The following is an 18,502-nucleotide window of genomic DNA, read 5'->3' on the forward strand; positions in this document are numbered from 1 at the left end:
ATCCAATGAATGCATTTTTAAAAAATCTAATACTGATCAGGGGGTGGAGGGGGGAGGGCAAATATTGGAATGCCATCTCCCCCAGCTGATCTCTCCTGGAAGACTGTAGGCTATCAAATTGGAAGCCGGTGACTTCTAAATGTACATTGTGTACACTTGTAATTGTCTTGCAAATTCTCAAAACAATTTTTTCATAATTTGAAAGGCATAAGAAAAATGTTGGTGTCTGCACATTAAAAGCATTGTATTTACATACCTGAACAAAATTATACCAAAACTTGATGAAATCTTAAAGTAAACTTTGTTTTAGGCTCCATTCACCCTGTGTTTAAAAAAAAATGCATGTTGCCCAGTTAAACTTTTTGGTCCCTATTGTAAAAGAGTCTTCTTCCTACCACAAAAGGTATTAAGTTTTCTCTTTCAAAACATAAACTGGAAACGTCCAAAACATCAATCATAGAAATGAAATAAAGCAAATAGGAACAGAAAATTGTATGCCAAAGAAATGCAATTAACATTTTTTCCACTTTTCAGTGATTCCAGAAACGGTCAGAAAATTCATTCTGAAGACTGTTTAGTTGCATAAAGTTATAATTTATGTATATCTCATGTTCACGAATGATTCTTTTGCTTTCCATTTTGTCCAAACTGTATAAATCATACAGCAAGATTTTGCCAAAAGTATGTACAAATCATTGAAGAACAAACACTGCACACAACAAAGGATTAGTTTTTAAGATGCAGCAAACCACAAAATACCAAGATTAGAAAACATAATTAAATTTAGCAAAGCACAACTTCAGTTTCCATTCTTAACCTGCTATTATTAATTTGTATTGTGACGACCTTTTGCCCAGAAGCAGCACAGTAAGGCAAATCTGTAATTTCTTTAAAATGTCTGTAGAATCGGGAATCATTTTTAAGAAAGTTTGAAAAAGGACTTTTAAGGGCAATTGTAAAGGGTTTGATTGCAATTTTCTTGGTTAATAATAAATACTGGTCCATGTGATCTGGCAACTCTCAATCTGCAAGCAGTACCAACAGGGATGGAAATTAAAACCTGAAGCCGTGTGGCTGGCAGACACAAAGGAGAGTTGGAGGTAGGTGGTGATCAGCACAAAAATGCAGACACAAAGAAGTGCTGCAGCTGGACATAGTTAGAAATCTCTCAGATGTGTTTAGGAGCAAGCTGAGCTCTCTACAAAAAGGTCAGTTTTCTGTTTGGCAGCAAGAAGAAAATAGAATTCCAAAAGCTCTTGGAGCTAAAATGTGGCGGATCCTAAAAAGCAGTGTGAAATAGCTCAGGCATGCATAAGAGCTGAAAATTTGTATCAAAGGACGAGATCGTGAACTGAGTATCGTTGGTTGGTCAGTTGAAAGGGAACTCTGGTCACATAAGTCCTGATGGAGGAGCTTTCCAGAGTGAGAGAAGGTTGATAGACATGGGACTTGTCAGTGTTGATTGTATCCGGGACCTCGGATGGAATGTGATTCAAGGGCCAAATCGATGAGTGGAAAAGTGAGAACCTGCGTACCTGAGGCAGAGTTGGAAAGACAGGTTGCACATGGTGCCACATTTGTGCAGGGAGTGATGTGGGTGCTTGTGGTTGCGCAAGACATATTTTTGTTGTATCAGCTATTTAAAGTGAAATTTACCTTTTTATTTGAAGCATCATTTACCTGTTACTTCATGTGTACTTTGCATTGATTCATGTTAAAGTAAAAGCTACAAAAAAGTGGAACCTTGTTGGTCATTTCTTCAAGAGAGTAATTTGATGAATTTGGTTATTTTGGTTTACAGTTCCCCCACAGGGATCGGAATATTAATGTGCATTGTGCAAGTCTGCATTAATAATGGCCTAGGTAAGCAAGCTTCAGTAATATTGCTTCTTTCATCTGTCAAGTTATTATAAAGCCAAGACATATATTGGTTGGCAAAACAAAGACAATCAGAAACAATGTGGAGTAGTTGTATATGTATGAATTTCTGATCCAATGCATGCACAATTATAGGGAAAGTATTGCACCATTAAAACTGACTTTTCTTTTTGGTATTTTTCCAATGAATTGCCCAACTACCAATCAACCAGAGATTCTGCTTCTCTGACAAGTCCAAAAGTTGAAATGTAATTTTAAATTATTATTATAGGCTTCATCGCATTCAGGCACAGCAAATTGTGCTATGAAAGTGGTGGAATTCAAGTAATCTGTTATTTTTTTTCCACTATGTTGTGTTATTCAATCATTCGAATTAAGCCATAAATTCTCTCGTATATAAAGAAGTAAACTTTGAACCATCAGGAGGAGACCGATCCCATACACCATTGAGTTCCCGGTCTCAATCAACTGCTGTGAATATGGACAGCATGAAGGCCATGTGCCTTCTGACAGTGGCAAAGCTTGAGAGCAAGTCACCACGTACTCTTAGTTACGGGTGGTATATGGCCAGGTAATAAGTAAGCAATATTTATTATAAATGCCTATTTTCCCTCCAGATTATAACATCTTCATTCATATACCCTTTGAACAATTGAAATAATCTTATTTAATCTGCTCTTCTAGGGCACAAAAAGTTTGAAAATAAAATCATAGTTTAGTGAAAGATAGTTCCCAAAACATACATTTCTGGTCTGATGTCACATTACATAGGAGACTACTGGCCCAGGTACTGGAAATAGAACTAACAGACAATTAAGAGGACATTATAGTGCATCTTAATTTTCTATTTTAAATTCTGTCTCTAAGTTCATTTCTCTCCTATTTTTCTTTAGCTTTTACCCTGCTTTCTATATTCAAGTTTTTCCACTTAAAGTCCCTGAAGGAGCATTTGCTCTCAAGTCTTTCAAGCAGATTATTTTTTTAATTCTGATGACTCACCTTCAAACTTGTCCAATTATAATACATGTTTCTGTTTATCAAAAGTCAGCAGCAACAAGCCTTCTGTACCACATTTTAAAAATTATAATTCAATTATTACTAGAGAAAATACTTAGACAATTAATATATATTCGATCAAGATTGCTTAATAATGTTGATACTAGGGCAGTTTCTTTTTTAAAACAAAAGCGCTGTCTTTTAGGAAAAGATCAGCTTTACTTTCAGAAATTACAGGCAAATGCAATTAATTTTTTTGCTAGTCAAGGCACTGCCCATCCTTTAATGATATAGCTCCTTTGAAATGCTGAACGGCAAACATTTAATTAGGGCTGTCAATTAATCCCAGCCAACTTCAGCAAAACACAAAATCTTTTTCGGTAACAGGTTAACTGCACAAGTTGCAACAACACTCTACACTTTGGGATGTTCATAATTGACAGATAGCTGCATATAAAGCAGTACGTAGAAACTTTTAATGGCTGACCCCCTCATGGCATTCAGCAATAACCATCAAATTAAGGGAACCTTGTTATTGCCATTTTCCCCATACGCAAACAAAAGCAGTTGTAATCTCAGCTGCTATTTCTTTCCCATTGTTTTTGTGAATTTTTTTTTAATTCTTGGGATGTGGTAAACACTGAGAAGGCAGTGTTCATTGCCCATCCCCAGTTCCAAATGAGGACTGGGTTTACATGCAGGCCAGACCAGGGAGTGAGTAGCAAGTGCCTCTCTTTAAGGGCAACAGTGATCCAGCCAGGTTTTTAAGGACAATTCAGCACCTTCCATGGTAATTTTGAGTATCAGCCACAACATTTCATTTCTCCCAATTGAATTTCATGGGGTTATGTGACACCCTCCGAAGTTTCAGTCCAGTAGCATAATCACTATGCTATCACGCACTGTCTGGATTGTATTCAACCTTTCATGTTCTTAAATATAGATTGAAGCTCATCAAATGGCAAAACTAATGATACAAAAGCTTCAGAAGGAAAAAACTGCCTTTGCCTGAACCACATTGTTTTTAGGCTCAATGCTGGCCTCTAGTATTGACAATATGAAAGTCACTATTCAGGGGTATTTTAATCAATTCATTATCCTTTAATAAAGGCTCTGGTTTTAAGAGATCCATGGCAGGCTTTCAAATTGCAAGGAGAAAGAGCGAGAGGGTGGGCGAGCGAAAAAGAAAGCAAAAGAAAGAGAGAAAGAAAGGCATATATATATATAGTATATGAGAGTTTTCATAACCTCAGGGTGCCCCTGAAGCGCTTGGCAGCCAATTAAGTACTTTTGGAGTGTGGTCATTGTCGTAATGTAGCAAGTTATCACAGTTAGTAATCATCTCAGTTAGTGTTGCTTTCATGAGCTCCTGCATAAAGGTCAGCATTTTGTAAAGTCAGACTCTATTCTGGGGAGAATGAGGTCCTTCGGGAAATCTGTCATTATATACATTGATTGCTTGAAAAAGTTGGCTTTTTACCTTTAATATTTCATTACCCGAATATTATTGAAACAAACATGCAATTATTAAAAACAATACTGTTAACTTCACAAAATTCTTCACTTGGTTCAAGGTGGCATCCAAGTGGTTTACAACACAGTAGTCAATCCTATTAGTTATACACTTTATCTCTAAAGCCTCAATGTTATCTAATAACATCTCCTAAATATGTTTCTTCGTTTCTATGTTGAGGGTCAGTTGTAGCACTATAACCAAACACTTATCAAAACTGCACTCACCCCCGAGTCAAAAAGATCCAGGTTCAAGTCCCACTCCAGAACTTTCTTTCGAGTTATCAACAGTCACGGATTGCAACTCTTTTGAGTACAATCACAGTTCTTGGTTTCCAGGAGTGGGACATGAACCCACAACCTTCTGATTCAAAGGCGAGGGTGCTATGGACTGAGCCACAGCTGATCCTCCCCCCATGAAAATCTAGGCTGACATTCCAGCATGGTACTGAGGGAGTGCTGCACCATTGGAAATACCATCTTTCAGGTGACACCTTAAACTGAGGCCCCATCTGCCCTCTCAGGGGGATGTAGAAGATCCCCTGGCACTATTTCGAAGAACAGCCGGGGAGTTGTTATTGATGTCTTAGCCAACGTTTATCCCTCAACTAACATCATAGAGACAGATCATCTGATCATTATCATATTGCTGTTTTTGGGGGGCTTGCTGTGCACAGATTGGTTGCTGCATTTCCTACATTACAACAGTGACTAACCTTTTAGTACTTCATTGGCTTTAAAGCACTTTGAGACTTCCAGCGATCATCAAAGGTGCAATGTAGATGCAAGTCTTTCTTCCTTCTCTTATGGGTAAAGGTGATAGCAGTGAATGCAGTTAGTGATTTCTTTACTAAAGCCTCATAAATACATCCCTCATCGTATGTTGTCTCCAAAATTTGGGACAAAAACGATAATATTTTTGGAGTGTAGCTTTCTTCGAATTCTCCAAGAAATAAATGAACTAAGATTTTTGTTGTATCCAAGGACAAAGACAAAAGCAATCAATTGCTCATACAGCTTTACTGTACCACAGCGAGCACCCCAGATCTGACCTAACTACTCCCGCCCCTCTCCACCAGACCTGACTCTACCCAATCACTCACCCACCTACCTACTAACCCACACTCTTTCATTGAAAGACTGGAATTTTAAATACTTAACAGAATACGGAAAGCTAGCGCTGTAAAACAAAAAAAAGGGCGGGGGGGGGGGGGTCTTATGCACTAATCCTCTTCGCAGGTCTCTACTGGATACCAGCAGTGAACACGCCAGCAAACAGTTAATAATGAATGTCATAGGCAACATTTGATGAATGAATGGCCAGCAAACAGTCAATAATGAAAGTCATAGACAACAATTTCAATGCTTTGCAGTATTTGTTAAAAAAATTTTATTCATTCATGGGATGTGAGCTGCGCTGGCTGGTCCAGCATTTATTGTCCATCCCTAGTTGCCCTTGAGAAGGTGGTGGTGTGCTGCCTTCTTCCCTTGCTGCAGTCTGTGTGCTGTATGTATACCCACAGTGCTGAAGAGAGTTCCAGGATTTTGACCCAGCGACAGTGAAGGAAACGCAATATATTTCCAAGTCAGAATGGTGAGTGACTTGGAGGGGAACTTGCAGGTGGTGGTGCTCCCATGTATCTGCTGCCCTTGTCCTTCTAGATGGTAGCGGCCGTGGGTTTGGAAGGTGCTGTCGAAGGAGCCTTGGTGAATTCCTGCAGTGCATTTTTAGATGGTACACACTGCTGCTACTGAGAGTCAGTGGTGGAGGAAGTGAATGTTTGTGGATATGGTGCCAATCAAGCGGGCTGCTTTGCCCTAGACGGTGTCAAGCTTATTGAGTGTTGTGGGAGCTGCACTCATCCAGGCAAGTGGGGAGTATTCCATCACACTCCTGACTTGTGCCTTGTAGATGGTGGAAAGATTTTGGGGAATCAGGTGGCAGGTTACGCGTTGCACGATTCCTAGCCTTTGACCTGCTCTTGTAGCCACAGCATTTATGTGGCTAGTCCAGTTTACTTTCTGGTCAATGGTAACCCCCCAGGACGTTGATAGTGGTGGATTCAGTGATGGTAATGCCATTGAACATCAAGAGCCGATGGTTGGATTCTTTCTTGTTGGAGACGGTCATTGCCTGACACTTGTGAGGCACGAATGTTACTTGCCACTTGTCAGCCCAAGTCTAGATGTTGTCCAGATCTTGCTGCATTTGGACATGGACTGTTTCAGTGTCTGAGTAGTGAATTGTGCTAAACATTGTGCAATCATCAGCAAACATCCCCACTTCTGACCTTATGATGGAAGGAAGGTCATTGGTTAAGCAGCTGAAGATGGTTGGGCGGAGGACACTACCTTGAGTAACTCCTGCAGTGAAGTCCTGGAGCTGAGAATACTGACCTCCAACAACCACAACCATCTTCCTTTGTGCTAGGTATGACTCCAACCAGTGGAGAGTTTTCCCCCGATTCCCGTTGACTCCAGTTTTGCTAGGGCTCCTTGATGCCACACTCTGTCAAATGCAGCCTTGATGTCAAGGGCAGTCAGTCTCACCTCACCTCAGGAGTTCAGCTCTTTTGTCCATGTTTGAACCAAGGCTGTAATGAGGTCAGGAGCTGAGTGGCCCTGATGGAACACAAACTGAGCATCAGCAAGCAGGTTCTTGCTAAGGAAGTGCCACTTGATAGCACTGTTGATGACCCCTTCCATTACTTTACTGATGATGGAGTGTAGACTGATGAGGCAGTAACTGGCCGGGTTGGACTTGTCCTGTTTTTTGTTAACAGGACATACATGGGCAATTTTCCGGGTAGATGCCAGTGTTCTAGTTGTACTGGAACAGCTTGGCTAGGGTTGCAGCAAATTCTGGAGCACAAGTCTTCAGTACTATTGTCGGAATATTATCTGGGCCCATAGGCTTTGCACTATCCAGTGCCTTCAGCCGTTTCTTGATATCAAGTGGACTGAATCGAATTGGCTGAAGACTGGCAACTGTGATGCTGGGGATCTCCAGAGAAGACTGAGACGGATCACCTACTTGGCACTTCTGGCTGAAGATTGTAGCAAATGCTTCAGCCTCATCTTTTGCACTGATGTGCTGGGCTCCTCCATCATTGAGGATACAGTATTGGTAGGAGTGACCATTGCACAGTCAGTCATTGTGGAGACTAAGTCCCACCTAACATTGAGGATACCCTCCATTGTGATGTGTGGCACTACCACCGTACTAAATGGGATAGATTTTGGACAGATCTAGCAACTCAAGACTGGGCATCCATGAAGTGCTATGGGTCATCAGCAGCAGCACAATTGTACTCGAACACAATCTGTAACCTCATTGCCCAGCATATCCCCCCACTCTACCATTACCATCAAGCCAGCGGATATTAGTGGAGCCTCCTCCTCCAGTGAATTATTTAATTGTCCACCACCATTTGCTTGCTGCTTATGCTGTTTGGCACGCAAGTAGTTCTGCGTTACAGCTTCACCAGGTTGCCACCTCATTTTAAGGTATGCCTGGTGCTGCTCCTGGCATCCCCTTCTGCACTCTTCATTGAACCAGGTTTGATCCCCTGGCTTGATGGTAATGATAGAGTGGGGGATATGCTGGGCCATGAGGTCCTAATGTGCAGACCTAGATGGGAATTGCCTGGGAAGTTTAAACTTCTGATGGGCAATTCCATACTTCTAGTGACCCTGTGTGAATCTCTCCAGCTCTGAGCAAAATCAAATCTGTGGGACATACCTTGTTGGTTACCCAGGAAATGTTAGAGAAAAGGATCTGATTTAACACCTGGGTAACTCCACCACCATCTCCTCAATCAACCTCCCCTCACCACCGACTGCTCCCCCAACCCCTTAACCAAACCTTCAACCAGCAGCCCCGATCTGACCCAACTACTCCCGCACCCCTCCTTGACCTGACCTGACTACCTAGTCACTCACCCACCTACCCACTGACTAATTTATTGAAAGATTGGAACTTTAAATACTTAACAGAATACGGAAGCACGTGCTGTAAATCAAAATAAAGTGGTGGGGGCGGGGGGGTGCAGGTGTCTTCTGCACTAATCCTCTTCACAGGTCTCTTGGTCTCTACTGGAAACCAGCAGAGAGCACGCTTTTCTACATGGTGGATTGGAAGTCAGGCCTTTTTAAAATGTAACCACGCAAGTGTGCAGAATGGAGCCCTTGAGATACTGATTAGAAGATCTGGGCCAACACTTCTTTTTTAAACTGTAATTTCAATGTCTTTGGCTCGCAGCAGAGTTCCCCTTTAACTTTCAAACAAGTTATTTCTCTTTTATAGGTAGCAAATGTTTCTGTAGCACAGAATGTCCAATCCAACGCAGACATTCCCTGTTTTTTGTTGGTAGTGTAATTGACATACTTCCTAAAGCTCTTTTGTCATAAGGACCTCTAGTTTTGCAAAAGCATAGATGACTCATTTGATGGGGATATGGAAGTGGATCAGTCCTTTGCTTGCCCACAATCCCAATTCAAAAAACTACACTATTATTATATTTTTAAAACAGAATATGACTATTTACTACCTATATATTTGACTATTCTGTTTTAGACAGTTTCTTCCCCTTTGCTCTTGTGCAAAATGTACTTGTTTATAGTTACTGTTCTTGTTTCTGATTTTACTTCTACTTTCACTTCCTTACAATGATGATTTATTTCTCCAAAAGCAGATGTTTGCTCTTTAATTTGATCATTCCTTTTAATTGGAATTCCTAATTCCTCAATTCAGTATCTCAACAAATTTACTGAAGTTTTTTTCTATATACGTGTCTCCGAGGGAAAAAAAACAGTGCAGGCACAAAAGTAACAACTTGTAATTAAACAGCACCTTAAATGGGGAAAACCATGGGCGTCGCTGGTTAGGTGAGCATTTATTGCCCATCTCTAATTGCTCCAGAGAAGGTGGTGGTAAGCCACCTTCTTGAACCGCTGCAGTCACACTAGCAGTGCTGTTAGGAAGGGAGTTCCAAGATTTTGACCTAGTGACAGTGAAGGAACAGCAATATAGTTCCAAGTCAGGATGGTGGGTGGTTTGGAGGGAAACTTCCAGGTGGTGGCATTCCCATGCATCTGCTGCCCTTGTCTTTCTAGGTGGTGGAGGTCACGGGTTTGGAAAGTGCTGTCGAAGGAGCCTTGGCAGGTTTCTGTAATGCATCTTGTAGATGGTACGCACAGCTGCCACTGTGCATTAGTGGTTGATGAAGTGGATGTTTAAGGTGGTGGATGGGGTGCCAATCAAGCAGGCTGCTTTGTCTGGATGGTGTTAAGCTGCTTGAGTGTTGTTGGAGCTGCACTCATCCAGCCAAGTGGGGAGTATTCCATCACATTCCTGACTTGTGCCTTGTAGATGGTAGACAGGCTTTGGGGAGCCAGGAAGTGAGTTACTCACTGCAGAACTCTTCAAATAGATGCCAAGATAAAGTTGAAGTTATTTGCAGATGTGATAAAAAGCTTGGTTAATGAAGTAGGTTTTAAAGAGGGTCTTAAAATAGAGGGGGCAGGTGGACAGTCCAGCGGAGTTTAGGAAGGAAATTCCAGAGCTGCAGGCACAGTCAATAGTGAGAAAAAAGAGAATAGGTATGCACAAAAGGCTGTTGGGAACTGGAGGAGGTTAGAGATAGGGAGTGGTAAAGCTGTGATAAGGGTTTAAAATACAAGGATAAGACTTCTAAATTTGAGGTGTTAAGAGAATCAAAAGCCAATGTAAGTCCATCAAGACATGGCTGATGGATGAGTAAAACTGTGCAGGATAGGATATGGGAAGGAATTTTGAATGAATTAAAATTTACAAAGAGAGCATGACGGGTGGCCAGCCAGGAACAGCATTGAAATGTCAAGTCTGGAGGTGACTAAGACATGGAAAAGAGTGTTTCCAGAGGAGGATAGGCTGTGTTCAGTCATTTTAAAAATAGCTTCATCTCATTGCAGTTGTGCTAAATTCCTAAATTTTAAAAATAATCAGTATTTCACATGAAATATTAGCATGATAATGAAGGCAACACCATAGCAGAGGGGACATCATATTCTTATGAAAAGGCAAGACTTGAATAAATGGCAATAATGTTCAAAAGTCAAAGCATTGGTTCAAATCAAACTTTCGTATTGCATTAAAACTAAATTAGACATCACACTAAACGATACACTGTCCAACAGTTAACAAGAGTTCAAAAATCAGCAGAAAAGGCTTAAAAATGTTTTTCAACATTCCCAATTTTAATAGCCAATGAGGGCATATAAGAAAAAAATAAAATTACATTATAATGTACATGTACTCTCCTTTATTGAACAAATTTAAAATTATATACACACAGCTTTGAAATGGCATATATACATTTGTTCATTGTTTTGGGTAAACATAGAACTTAGAAGCAATTTGCGTATGGCAATATTAAGAAATAGAAACAAGTTAAATTGAAGGCAACCTCACAGACTCATTTTGAACAGTGATTCAGCAATAGAACCAGACCTGCCTGCACCACTTTCTGTTACCACTAAAAATAGGCACGGGCAACAACTTTGGCCTAAACAAGGCAACACTCTAACTTATAGATAAGAAAGATTCGTATTAATCTGCGTGTTACGTTATCCAACAACACAGGAAGAAAAAACTAAATTAACTAAATTTCAAATACCTTGTTTCTATCTTCTTGCATTTAGCTTTAAAAATAAAACTCGATCCACAAACTACAAACACTTCCAACAGAGCAGTTTTGAAGAAGTACCCCAGCCACTGATGCAAGCTTCCGTTCAGAGTGAAGGAGAAATGTGATAGGTTGTCAAAGTGTCATTTCACTGACACTGCAACAAGACAGCTGGGGAGTTACAGGCCTTCTAAAAATAACAAAAGAATGTACGCTGAGTTCCAATAGTTGGTGCTTCACCATAACTTTATTTGACTTTATCCTTCCCTTGTGAAGTCATTAAAATGCCATATTTCTGGTGCTTTTATTCCCTTTCAGCGGAAACAACACCTTCGCAATCGTTGACGCTATTTCCATTCAGAGGGAAAACAGCCCCCTCCCTTTTCCTGTTCAGAACGAAATTGCAACTTTTGTTTATTACACATATAGCTGTTTAACCCTTTGTAGCTCACCACTACTTATTTCACACATTGCAACGTAAACAAAATTAAAATTGTAGTTAACACTGTCAATATTGAAAAAGAGTCCAAATGAAATGAAATTATAGGGATTAAAATGCATTGTCAGCTGTAATTACTGAAAATAGTAATAGCTCACTGCAAGCTGACTAATGCGTGATTTTAGAATGGCAGACGCAGAGGGTCCAGAGGAGGTTCACGAGAATGATCCCAGGAATGAAAGGCTTAACATATGAGGAACGTTTGAGGACTCTGGGTCTATACTCGATGGAGTTTAGAAGGATGAGGGGGGATCTGACTGAAACTTACAGAATACTGAAAGGCCTGGATAGAGTGGACGTGGGGAAGATGTTTCCATTAGTAGGAGAGACTAGGGCCCGAGGGCACAGCCTCAGAGTAAAGGGAAGACCTTTTAGAACAGAGATGAGGAGAAACTTCTTTAGCCAGAGAGTGGTGAATCTATGGAATTCATTGCCACAGAAGGCTGTGGAGGCCAGGTCATTGAGTGTATTTAAGACCGATAGATAGGTTCTTGATTGGTAAGGGGATCAAAGGTTACGGGGAGAAGGCGGGAGAATGGGGTTGAGAAACTTATCAGCCATGATCGAATGGCGGAGCAGACTCGATGGACCAAATGGCCTAATTTCTGCTCCTATGTCTTATGGTCTTATACTATGTAATGCATTATTTGGCTTCTATGGGGAAGTTGTATATTTGTTGGCTTGTCCCTTTATAGCCACAAAGTGAATACCTCCAACAGTGCAACACTCCTGCTGTACTGCACTGCAGCAAGTTATTTGCTGAAGCCTTGGAGTAGAGCTTGAACCACAAACTCCCAGCTTAGAGCTGAGTGTTACCACGGAGCAAAGACCGACACTTTATGATGCACAGCAAGATACTGTATATGTAAGATTCACCAGTTGGAGGCAGACAATTCATATTTAGCAGTTCTGGAGGGATCGGTTCTGTGATCTCATATCACGGTGGAGGAAAACCTGAACTTAGCAGAACTGATGGTTGTGAACATCAAGTTTGGCTCTCTGTAATTTCCCACTTGTCTGCCAGCAGTGACCAGAATTTTTCTTGTTTCTTCTAATAACCTACAATCTTGCTTATTAAGAAATTACCAGTTAAAATACGTACCTGAAATTTCTGAGTTCTAACTTTCATTCCCACAATGCCATAATTTTAAAATATTATTTGGTGGTATGATACAATCTTCTGAGGGGCCAGGTGGGCTGTGCAGTTTCTGTACATTAGACAGCTTTGTTGTACACAATTCTCAGTTGCATGGGAGAGAGGGGCAGAGCTGAATCCTGCAAAGGAGTCAGGACAGACTGACTTACTGACTCAGCATCAAAGTCTTGTGGTCTGTTGTATGTATGGAAATGTATTTTACTCCTGATGTTTAAAATAGCTGCTTGGGGAACTTTATCAGAGAGCAACCTGTTCTACTCTATATGTAACTCCAATACCACACCAGATTTCACATAGTTGGCCAGCAGAAAGAGTTCAGTTCATTTCGAAGGCTGGGCTCAATTAGCCTCAGGATAATGAGCTGCAGACAGAGATCAAGCACCCAGGACAGTCCAATGTGTTATGATCCAGTTAGTAGCCATTCACATTCAACCAAACCTCGTTTTAATCAATAGAACTATGCCACAAGATTTCACATTTATAAACGGTTATGAAACCCAACTTACCTTAATCTTGAGCATGGAGGTCAGGAACTCCTAAGTCCCAACAGTCTTTGGACTTCAGTGCATGCGCAGGCTGGGACCGGGCTGCACATGCACAGTTCTGCATCTCTATGTTCTTCAGACCCAGAATAGGCCCAGCAGAACAGGCTTTTCTGCACATAGAGAAAAAGAGTGTGAAAACCCAGGTCAGGTGACCGAGTGGGGAGCGCCATGGCCAGCAAGCGTCCTATGTAGGGAACAGGGAGAGGTCTCAAGAAGTGTTCCAGGCAGGGGATAAGGGAAAGGAGGACAGGAAGAGGTCCAAAAAAAAATTCCAGGTAAGGGACAACGACAGGGGACAGAAAGCAGTCCCAGTTGAGTTAAAAGAGAGCAGCAGAGAAACAGGCACAAGTTAGAGAAAGCACTACAGGAAGTAGACTTTAACTGAAGAGGGCCGTTGAGGCAAAGGTACCCTCCTTTGGAGTAACAGCGCTCTGCACGGCACAGCCAAAGATCTGAAGCTGTGCCTGTAATTTGGTGCTTGGGTGTATCCAGGTGAATGATATCAGGGAAGGCAAGATTGAAACCCTGGAGATGGGCTGTCGTTGATGCCGTCCAAGTCTGGTAATTGAAGAGGGCTCAGGAGAAGCCCTAAAGATTCAAGGCAGCAGCCAAATGTTAGCAACTCCATGCTGCAGGCTGTTGGGTCAAAGGTACCCCTTTGGTGCAGTTGTGTTCTGCTTGGCACGGCCAAAGCGAGTTGGTGCTCGAGTGTACTCAGGAATTCAGGGGAGCATAATCTTGGAAGGAGATAATGAAACCCTGCAAAGTGGGCAATCATTGAAGCTGTCTGAGTTGGAGAGACTTTTGGAGAGAATTCCAAGGCAAGATCTTCAAAGGTGAAGACTGGAAACTCATGAGGGAGACAAAGTTTCAGTGAGATTGATTTACTCTGTTGACTGACTTTGCTGAGAAATCTATGCACTCTGTCTTGGTCACATCTGCCATTTATTGTGTAGTGTGGTGTGTTTGACCACACACAGTTGACTTTATACTTCATTTTAACCCTTAATGTTAAGAGTATAAGGTAGATATTGCAAATTTTTAATCTTTCTGACCTTGTATAGTAAAGCTTATTTTTGTTTGTTCAAAGCTCTTGGAATCTTGTAGCTTTCTACACTTCGTAAGTGTCTTAGATCTCAAACTTTGTCTACTTTTAAAAACATTATCGGTCCCTAACCGGTTCTCAACAATAATTTGGGATCTGGCCATGGATCATATAACAAAAACAAACTCTATTGTTCATAAAAGACTTCAACAAAACAAGCACTATTAACTTAACGGTATGGTCTATAACTATATACGTTATGCACTCAGTTTTACTTCCTACTGCCCCAAGAATTCTCTTAGACTTTACGATATCTTAGTTATTTCTTTCTTTCTGTTGGGACCACCCAAAAGTATGCCACAGTCCATTGGAAATTATTTTTAATTCTCCTCAGTTCCAACTATTCAGAGGTAAAACTTTGTGGAAGCCTCAATCTCTTGTTCTGGTTATTTTTCCAATACTTTCAAACTAATCTTGGAAGGAAGCTGGTTGCTTTCTTTGCCACTGAGCACCACTGTAGATTCTTCCGCTAGTTTCATACTCAACAATCTTGCTTCTGTTCCCTTACAAAAGTCAAACTGAGATTAAGCCCTACCCACATTCCACACGGTGAATGAAGAAGTTAGTTTTTTACTTTGCTTAAAGCTCAGGCCTAACTGTCATTTATTTGGCTGTCTTCTCTTAGTGAGCTGCAAACTGCGCACATCAGGCCTGAGCTGCAACTAAGTCTTCTCAGCAGACACCCTGATAAGTTGAAACTAGAGAACCTGCCTAAGCTCCATGGCAACAGAGCATGTTCTGGGATGTCCTTCAATTGGCCTTTAGTTTAAGTAATCCTACATCTAAAATTCTTTGTTCTAATGAAAGAAATAGATTTCACAACCCTTTTTTAACCTAATTTAGTTCCAACTCCTAAAATAAACCCCTCTCTGGACTGTCATTCCTGCAAGAATTGTAGACGTTGCATCTCCAGTTCTTTAACTAAGTAAGCCCACCTGCTGTTTTATGGCTCCTATCTTTCTAGCTGTTTACCTCTTAAATCAACATGGCCCTAACCTTTTAAGTGCAATAGATTCCATGCTTGCTTTAATTACATTTATCCCATTTTCTAAAGTAATTCCTAAAACTAAAAGTTACATTTTAAAACACGAGAGCCATGAACAGGATATTCACAATGAATGGCTCAGGGTCACTGTAATATCAGTACCTTCGCCTCTAGAATATTGGTCCGGGGGAAAGGGGGAGGGAGAGTGAGGGGGCTGAATCGGAGGGAAAGCTGGAGCAGAAGTGGCTCAAGTTGGCTTTGTAGAGCTTAGAGGGCTACTCCTCAATTACCTAGTCCCATATAAATGAGGACAAGCTTACCTCTGCAATCTACTAACATAGACCACACTGTTAATGGTTGGAATGTGTGTACTGCACCAACTCCAGCCAGTTCAGCCAAATGGAAATTAAAGATCCAATATACACTACAGGACCCCAATTACCATTTTAAGTATGCGAGAAAGGTATATAAGTGTACACACCAGTGTAGACCAGTTTAGCTAAATGGCCTGTTTCTGTGCTTTAAATATCGCATAATCCTATGTATTGGTGTTACGGCTGCTTGCTAATTTACCATCATTGCCCTCATTGGGATTGTATGATTCCAAAACATGACCCACCAGTGGTGGATCTAGATGCTGGGAGAACGTTTTTTCCTGACTGGAAAGTCTAGAACTCAAGATAAAGAGTCAGCGATTTAAGCCTAAACTGAGAAAAAAAATGTCTTCATTCAGAGATTGCAATCTTTGATATTCTCTGCCCCAGAGGGCCATGGATGTTCAGTCGTTGAGTAAACTCAAAATTGAGATAGATAGGTTTTTAGACACAAAGGAAATCAAGAGATATGATGGAAAGGTGGAGTTGAGGTAGATGATCAGCCATGATCTTATTGGCCTGGATTCTGTGATAGCAGTAACAGCAAAACTGCCAGTATTTGTTACCTTTACCCCACTGAAATCAAGAAACAACTTCTGGAGTCCACACTTGCATGGAGTAATGCAGAAACATCAGCTGTCAGTGATTCTACGCTGTTTTCCTTATTCATTCACAGGATGTGGGCTTCGCTGGCTGGGCCAGCATTTATTGCCCGTCCCTAGTTGCCCTTGAGAAGGGCTTCCCACAGAGTGTGCTGTTAAAGTACTCCGCAGAATCAAACACTGAATTAAATGGAACTTACAAGAACTTCTATTCTTGTTTTGTTGTCTCACTGCAAAAACCCTCAAAAGAGTTACATCTTGTTGAATGAGCCATGGCTGGATTTTTAAACAGCGTGCTAACTTCATAAGTATTTCTGAACACCCTGTTCGATCCAGAAAAGCTAATTATATATTTGTAAAATGTCAGAAACTCCATATATTTTGAGAACAAATTTATCTTTTTGTAAAAAGTCTGTTCATCCTTGTTTTAGCTTCTATCTTAATCCAATCATAATCATTTATTTCACTATCTGAAAATGCTTCAAAACGTGGTTTGCTGTTTGTAAATGCTTCAATTTGATGGGCTCCTTACTTGCTGGCTGACATCATTGTTGCTGCACGCCAAGACATCCCACTGACTTGGTGCCAGATTTAAGCTGCGTTTGAGAAAGGGGGAATCCACACCACAGAAGTTGCTAGATATTTGTGGGCAGACTTCTTCAAGGCAATGATAAGAACTTTTGCTTCATTCCTGACCTAAAATCTAGGTCAGTGAATTACAAACCAGGCTTGCGGTGTCTATTCGAGCTCCTATTTCTCCAGTTCTTTAATTGGCCTATCACCTGACTCAGAAGCACTTCATACATGCAGTGGTGGATCCAGCAGCACACAAGCACAGTCACAGCAGCAACTGGTGGTAAAAGTAATTGGCCACCACGAGGGGACACTGCTGCCCCATTTTCTTTTTCACACGTGAAGCCTGAAAATTCAGCATGTTGACTCAGCTGCCCTCAGTGGTGTCCTAGGAAGACACTTAGTTGTATCATGGCATTCCAGTGTTAGCCGTGGCAGCCTGCGCCTACTGCTCTATAAACCAGACAGAGGGTTGAGGACAGTGTTTGAAAAAATGGTCTCCCCTCGATGCAGCACCAAAGTAACTGCCTAGGAAAACTACATTTTGGAAAAGGAGCAAAGTTGTTTCCAAGTTAGGTTGTATTTCTATAGCATTCTAAAAAGACCTTGCATTCATATAGCACCTTACAAGGTTCAGGCCACCACAAATCACAAAACGTTTCACAGCCAATTCAGTGCTTTTGAAGTGTAGTCACCATTGTAATGCAAGAAACACAGCAGCCAATTTGTACACAGCAAAGTCCTACAAGCAACAATGACATAATTACCAGAAAGTCTGATTTAGTGACATCCACTGAAGAAGTTAGTCAGGACATCACGAAGAACTCTCCAGTCTGAGGCCATCAGCACCCTCTGTCACAATGGAGGAAATCTGATAACTTCTGGAGCACCACATGCGGAGTTAAATGCAAAAATCAAGAAATTGCTCCTCAAAAAGGTGCACTGTTGCAGTCTTTGACTAGACCCAGCTTTGAAATGACTGCAATGGCATGAACCTGCTGCTCGTGCCCACTAGTTCCACACTAAACATGGCTGTGGTTGTTAAGTTAGGTATATTTAGGAATAATGAGTTTTAAAACAGTGTGATGTGATAATTATTGCTGAAAAGCCTCTTTGCCCCTGAAGATTTGATTTTACAACTGTGGAGTGTCATTCCATAAAATTTATGCTAGATTTCTTATCTGTTTCCCCTTTAATCTCATCTGCATTTCCCAATTTTTATTTCGTTTTAGGTTTCTTGCTTTATACTTCCAGGTTTGGACACTGCATGACTCAGTGAAGATTCTTGAACATGATTGGCTGAAGAGCCTCACTCACACATGCCACAGAGCCCTTGCACACTGGAAAAGACACCAGATTAGAGGAAATCACTGCCTGACAAACCCACAAATTTCTGTGGACAATTATCAGCAGTGAATAAAGTGCTATTTCTTTGCCATTGAAAGCAAAATCTGGGCCAAAATATTTAAAATGAGGACAAAGCAATTCCTGTACAGTGGCAGGTAAAAAAAGATTATAAAAAAATATATGTTTTGAGGTTGGTGCCTCAGTATTAAGGAAGCGTGTTATATTTTTACCAGCGAATGATATATTTCATAAATTTGTGGTGCTT

The 18,502-nt window shown here is 41.0% G+C and overlaps 1 protein-coding gene across 4 annotated transcripts in view; it reads right to left on the reverse strand.

Moving 5' to 3' along the window:
- myo18ab (myosin XVIIIA b) overlaps positions 1–18,502 on the reverse strand; it is a 257,823-nt gene that overhangs the window by 168,258 nt on the left and 71,063 nt on the right. Inside the window, exon 1 of one of the 4 annotated variants that reach the window (XM_078547984.1) lies at positions 11,043–11,203. The exons of the other annotated variants lie outside the window; for them this stretch is intronic. Within the exon in view, the coding sequence (XP_078404110.1) occupies positions 11,043–11,063 (21 nt within the window). The 5' untranslated portion in view covers positions 11,064–11,203. Of the gene's footprint in view, positions 1–11,042; positions 11,204–18,502 lie in introns of those variants that run through there. 4 annotated transcript variants of the gene reach the window in all.

Source organism: Cetorhinus maximus, chromosome 9, assembly GCF_964194155.1.
Source record: "Cetorhinus maximus chromosome 9, sCetMax3.hap1.1, whole genome shotgun sequence".
Classification (NCBI taxonomy): Eukaryota; Metazoa; Chordata; class Chondrichthyes; order Lamniformes; family Cetorhinidae; genus Cetorhinus; species Cetorhinus maximus.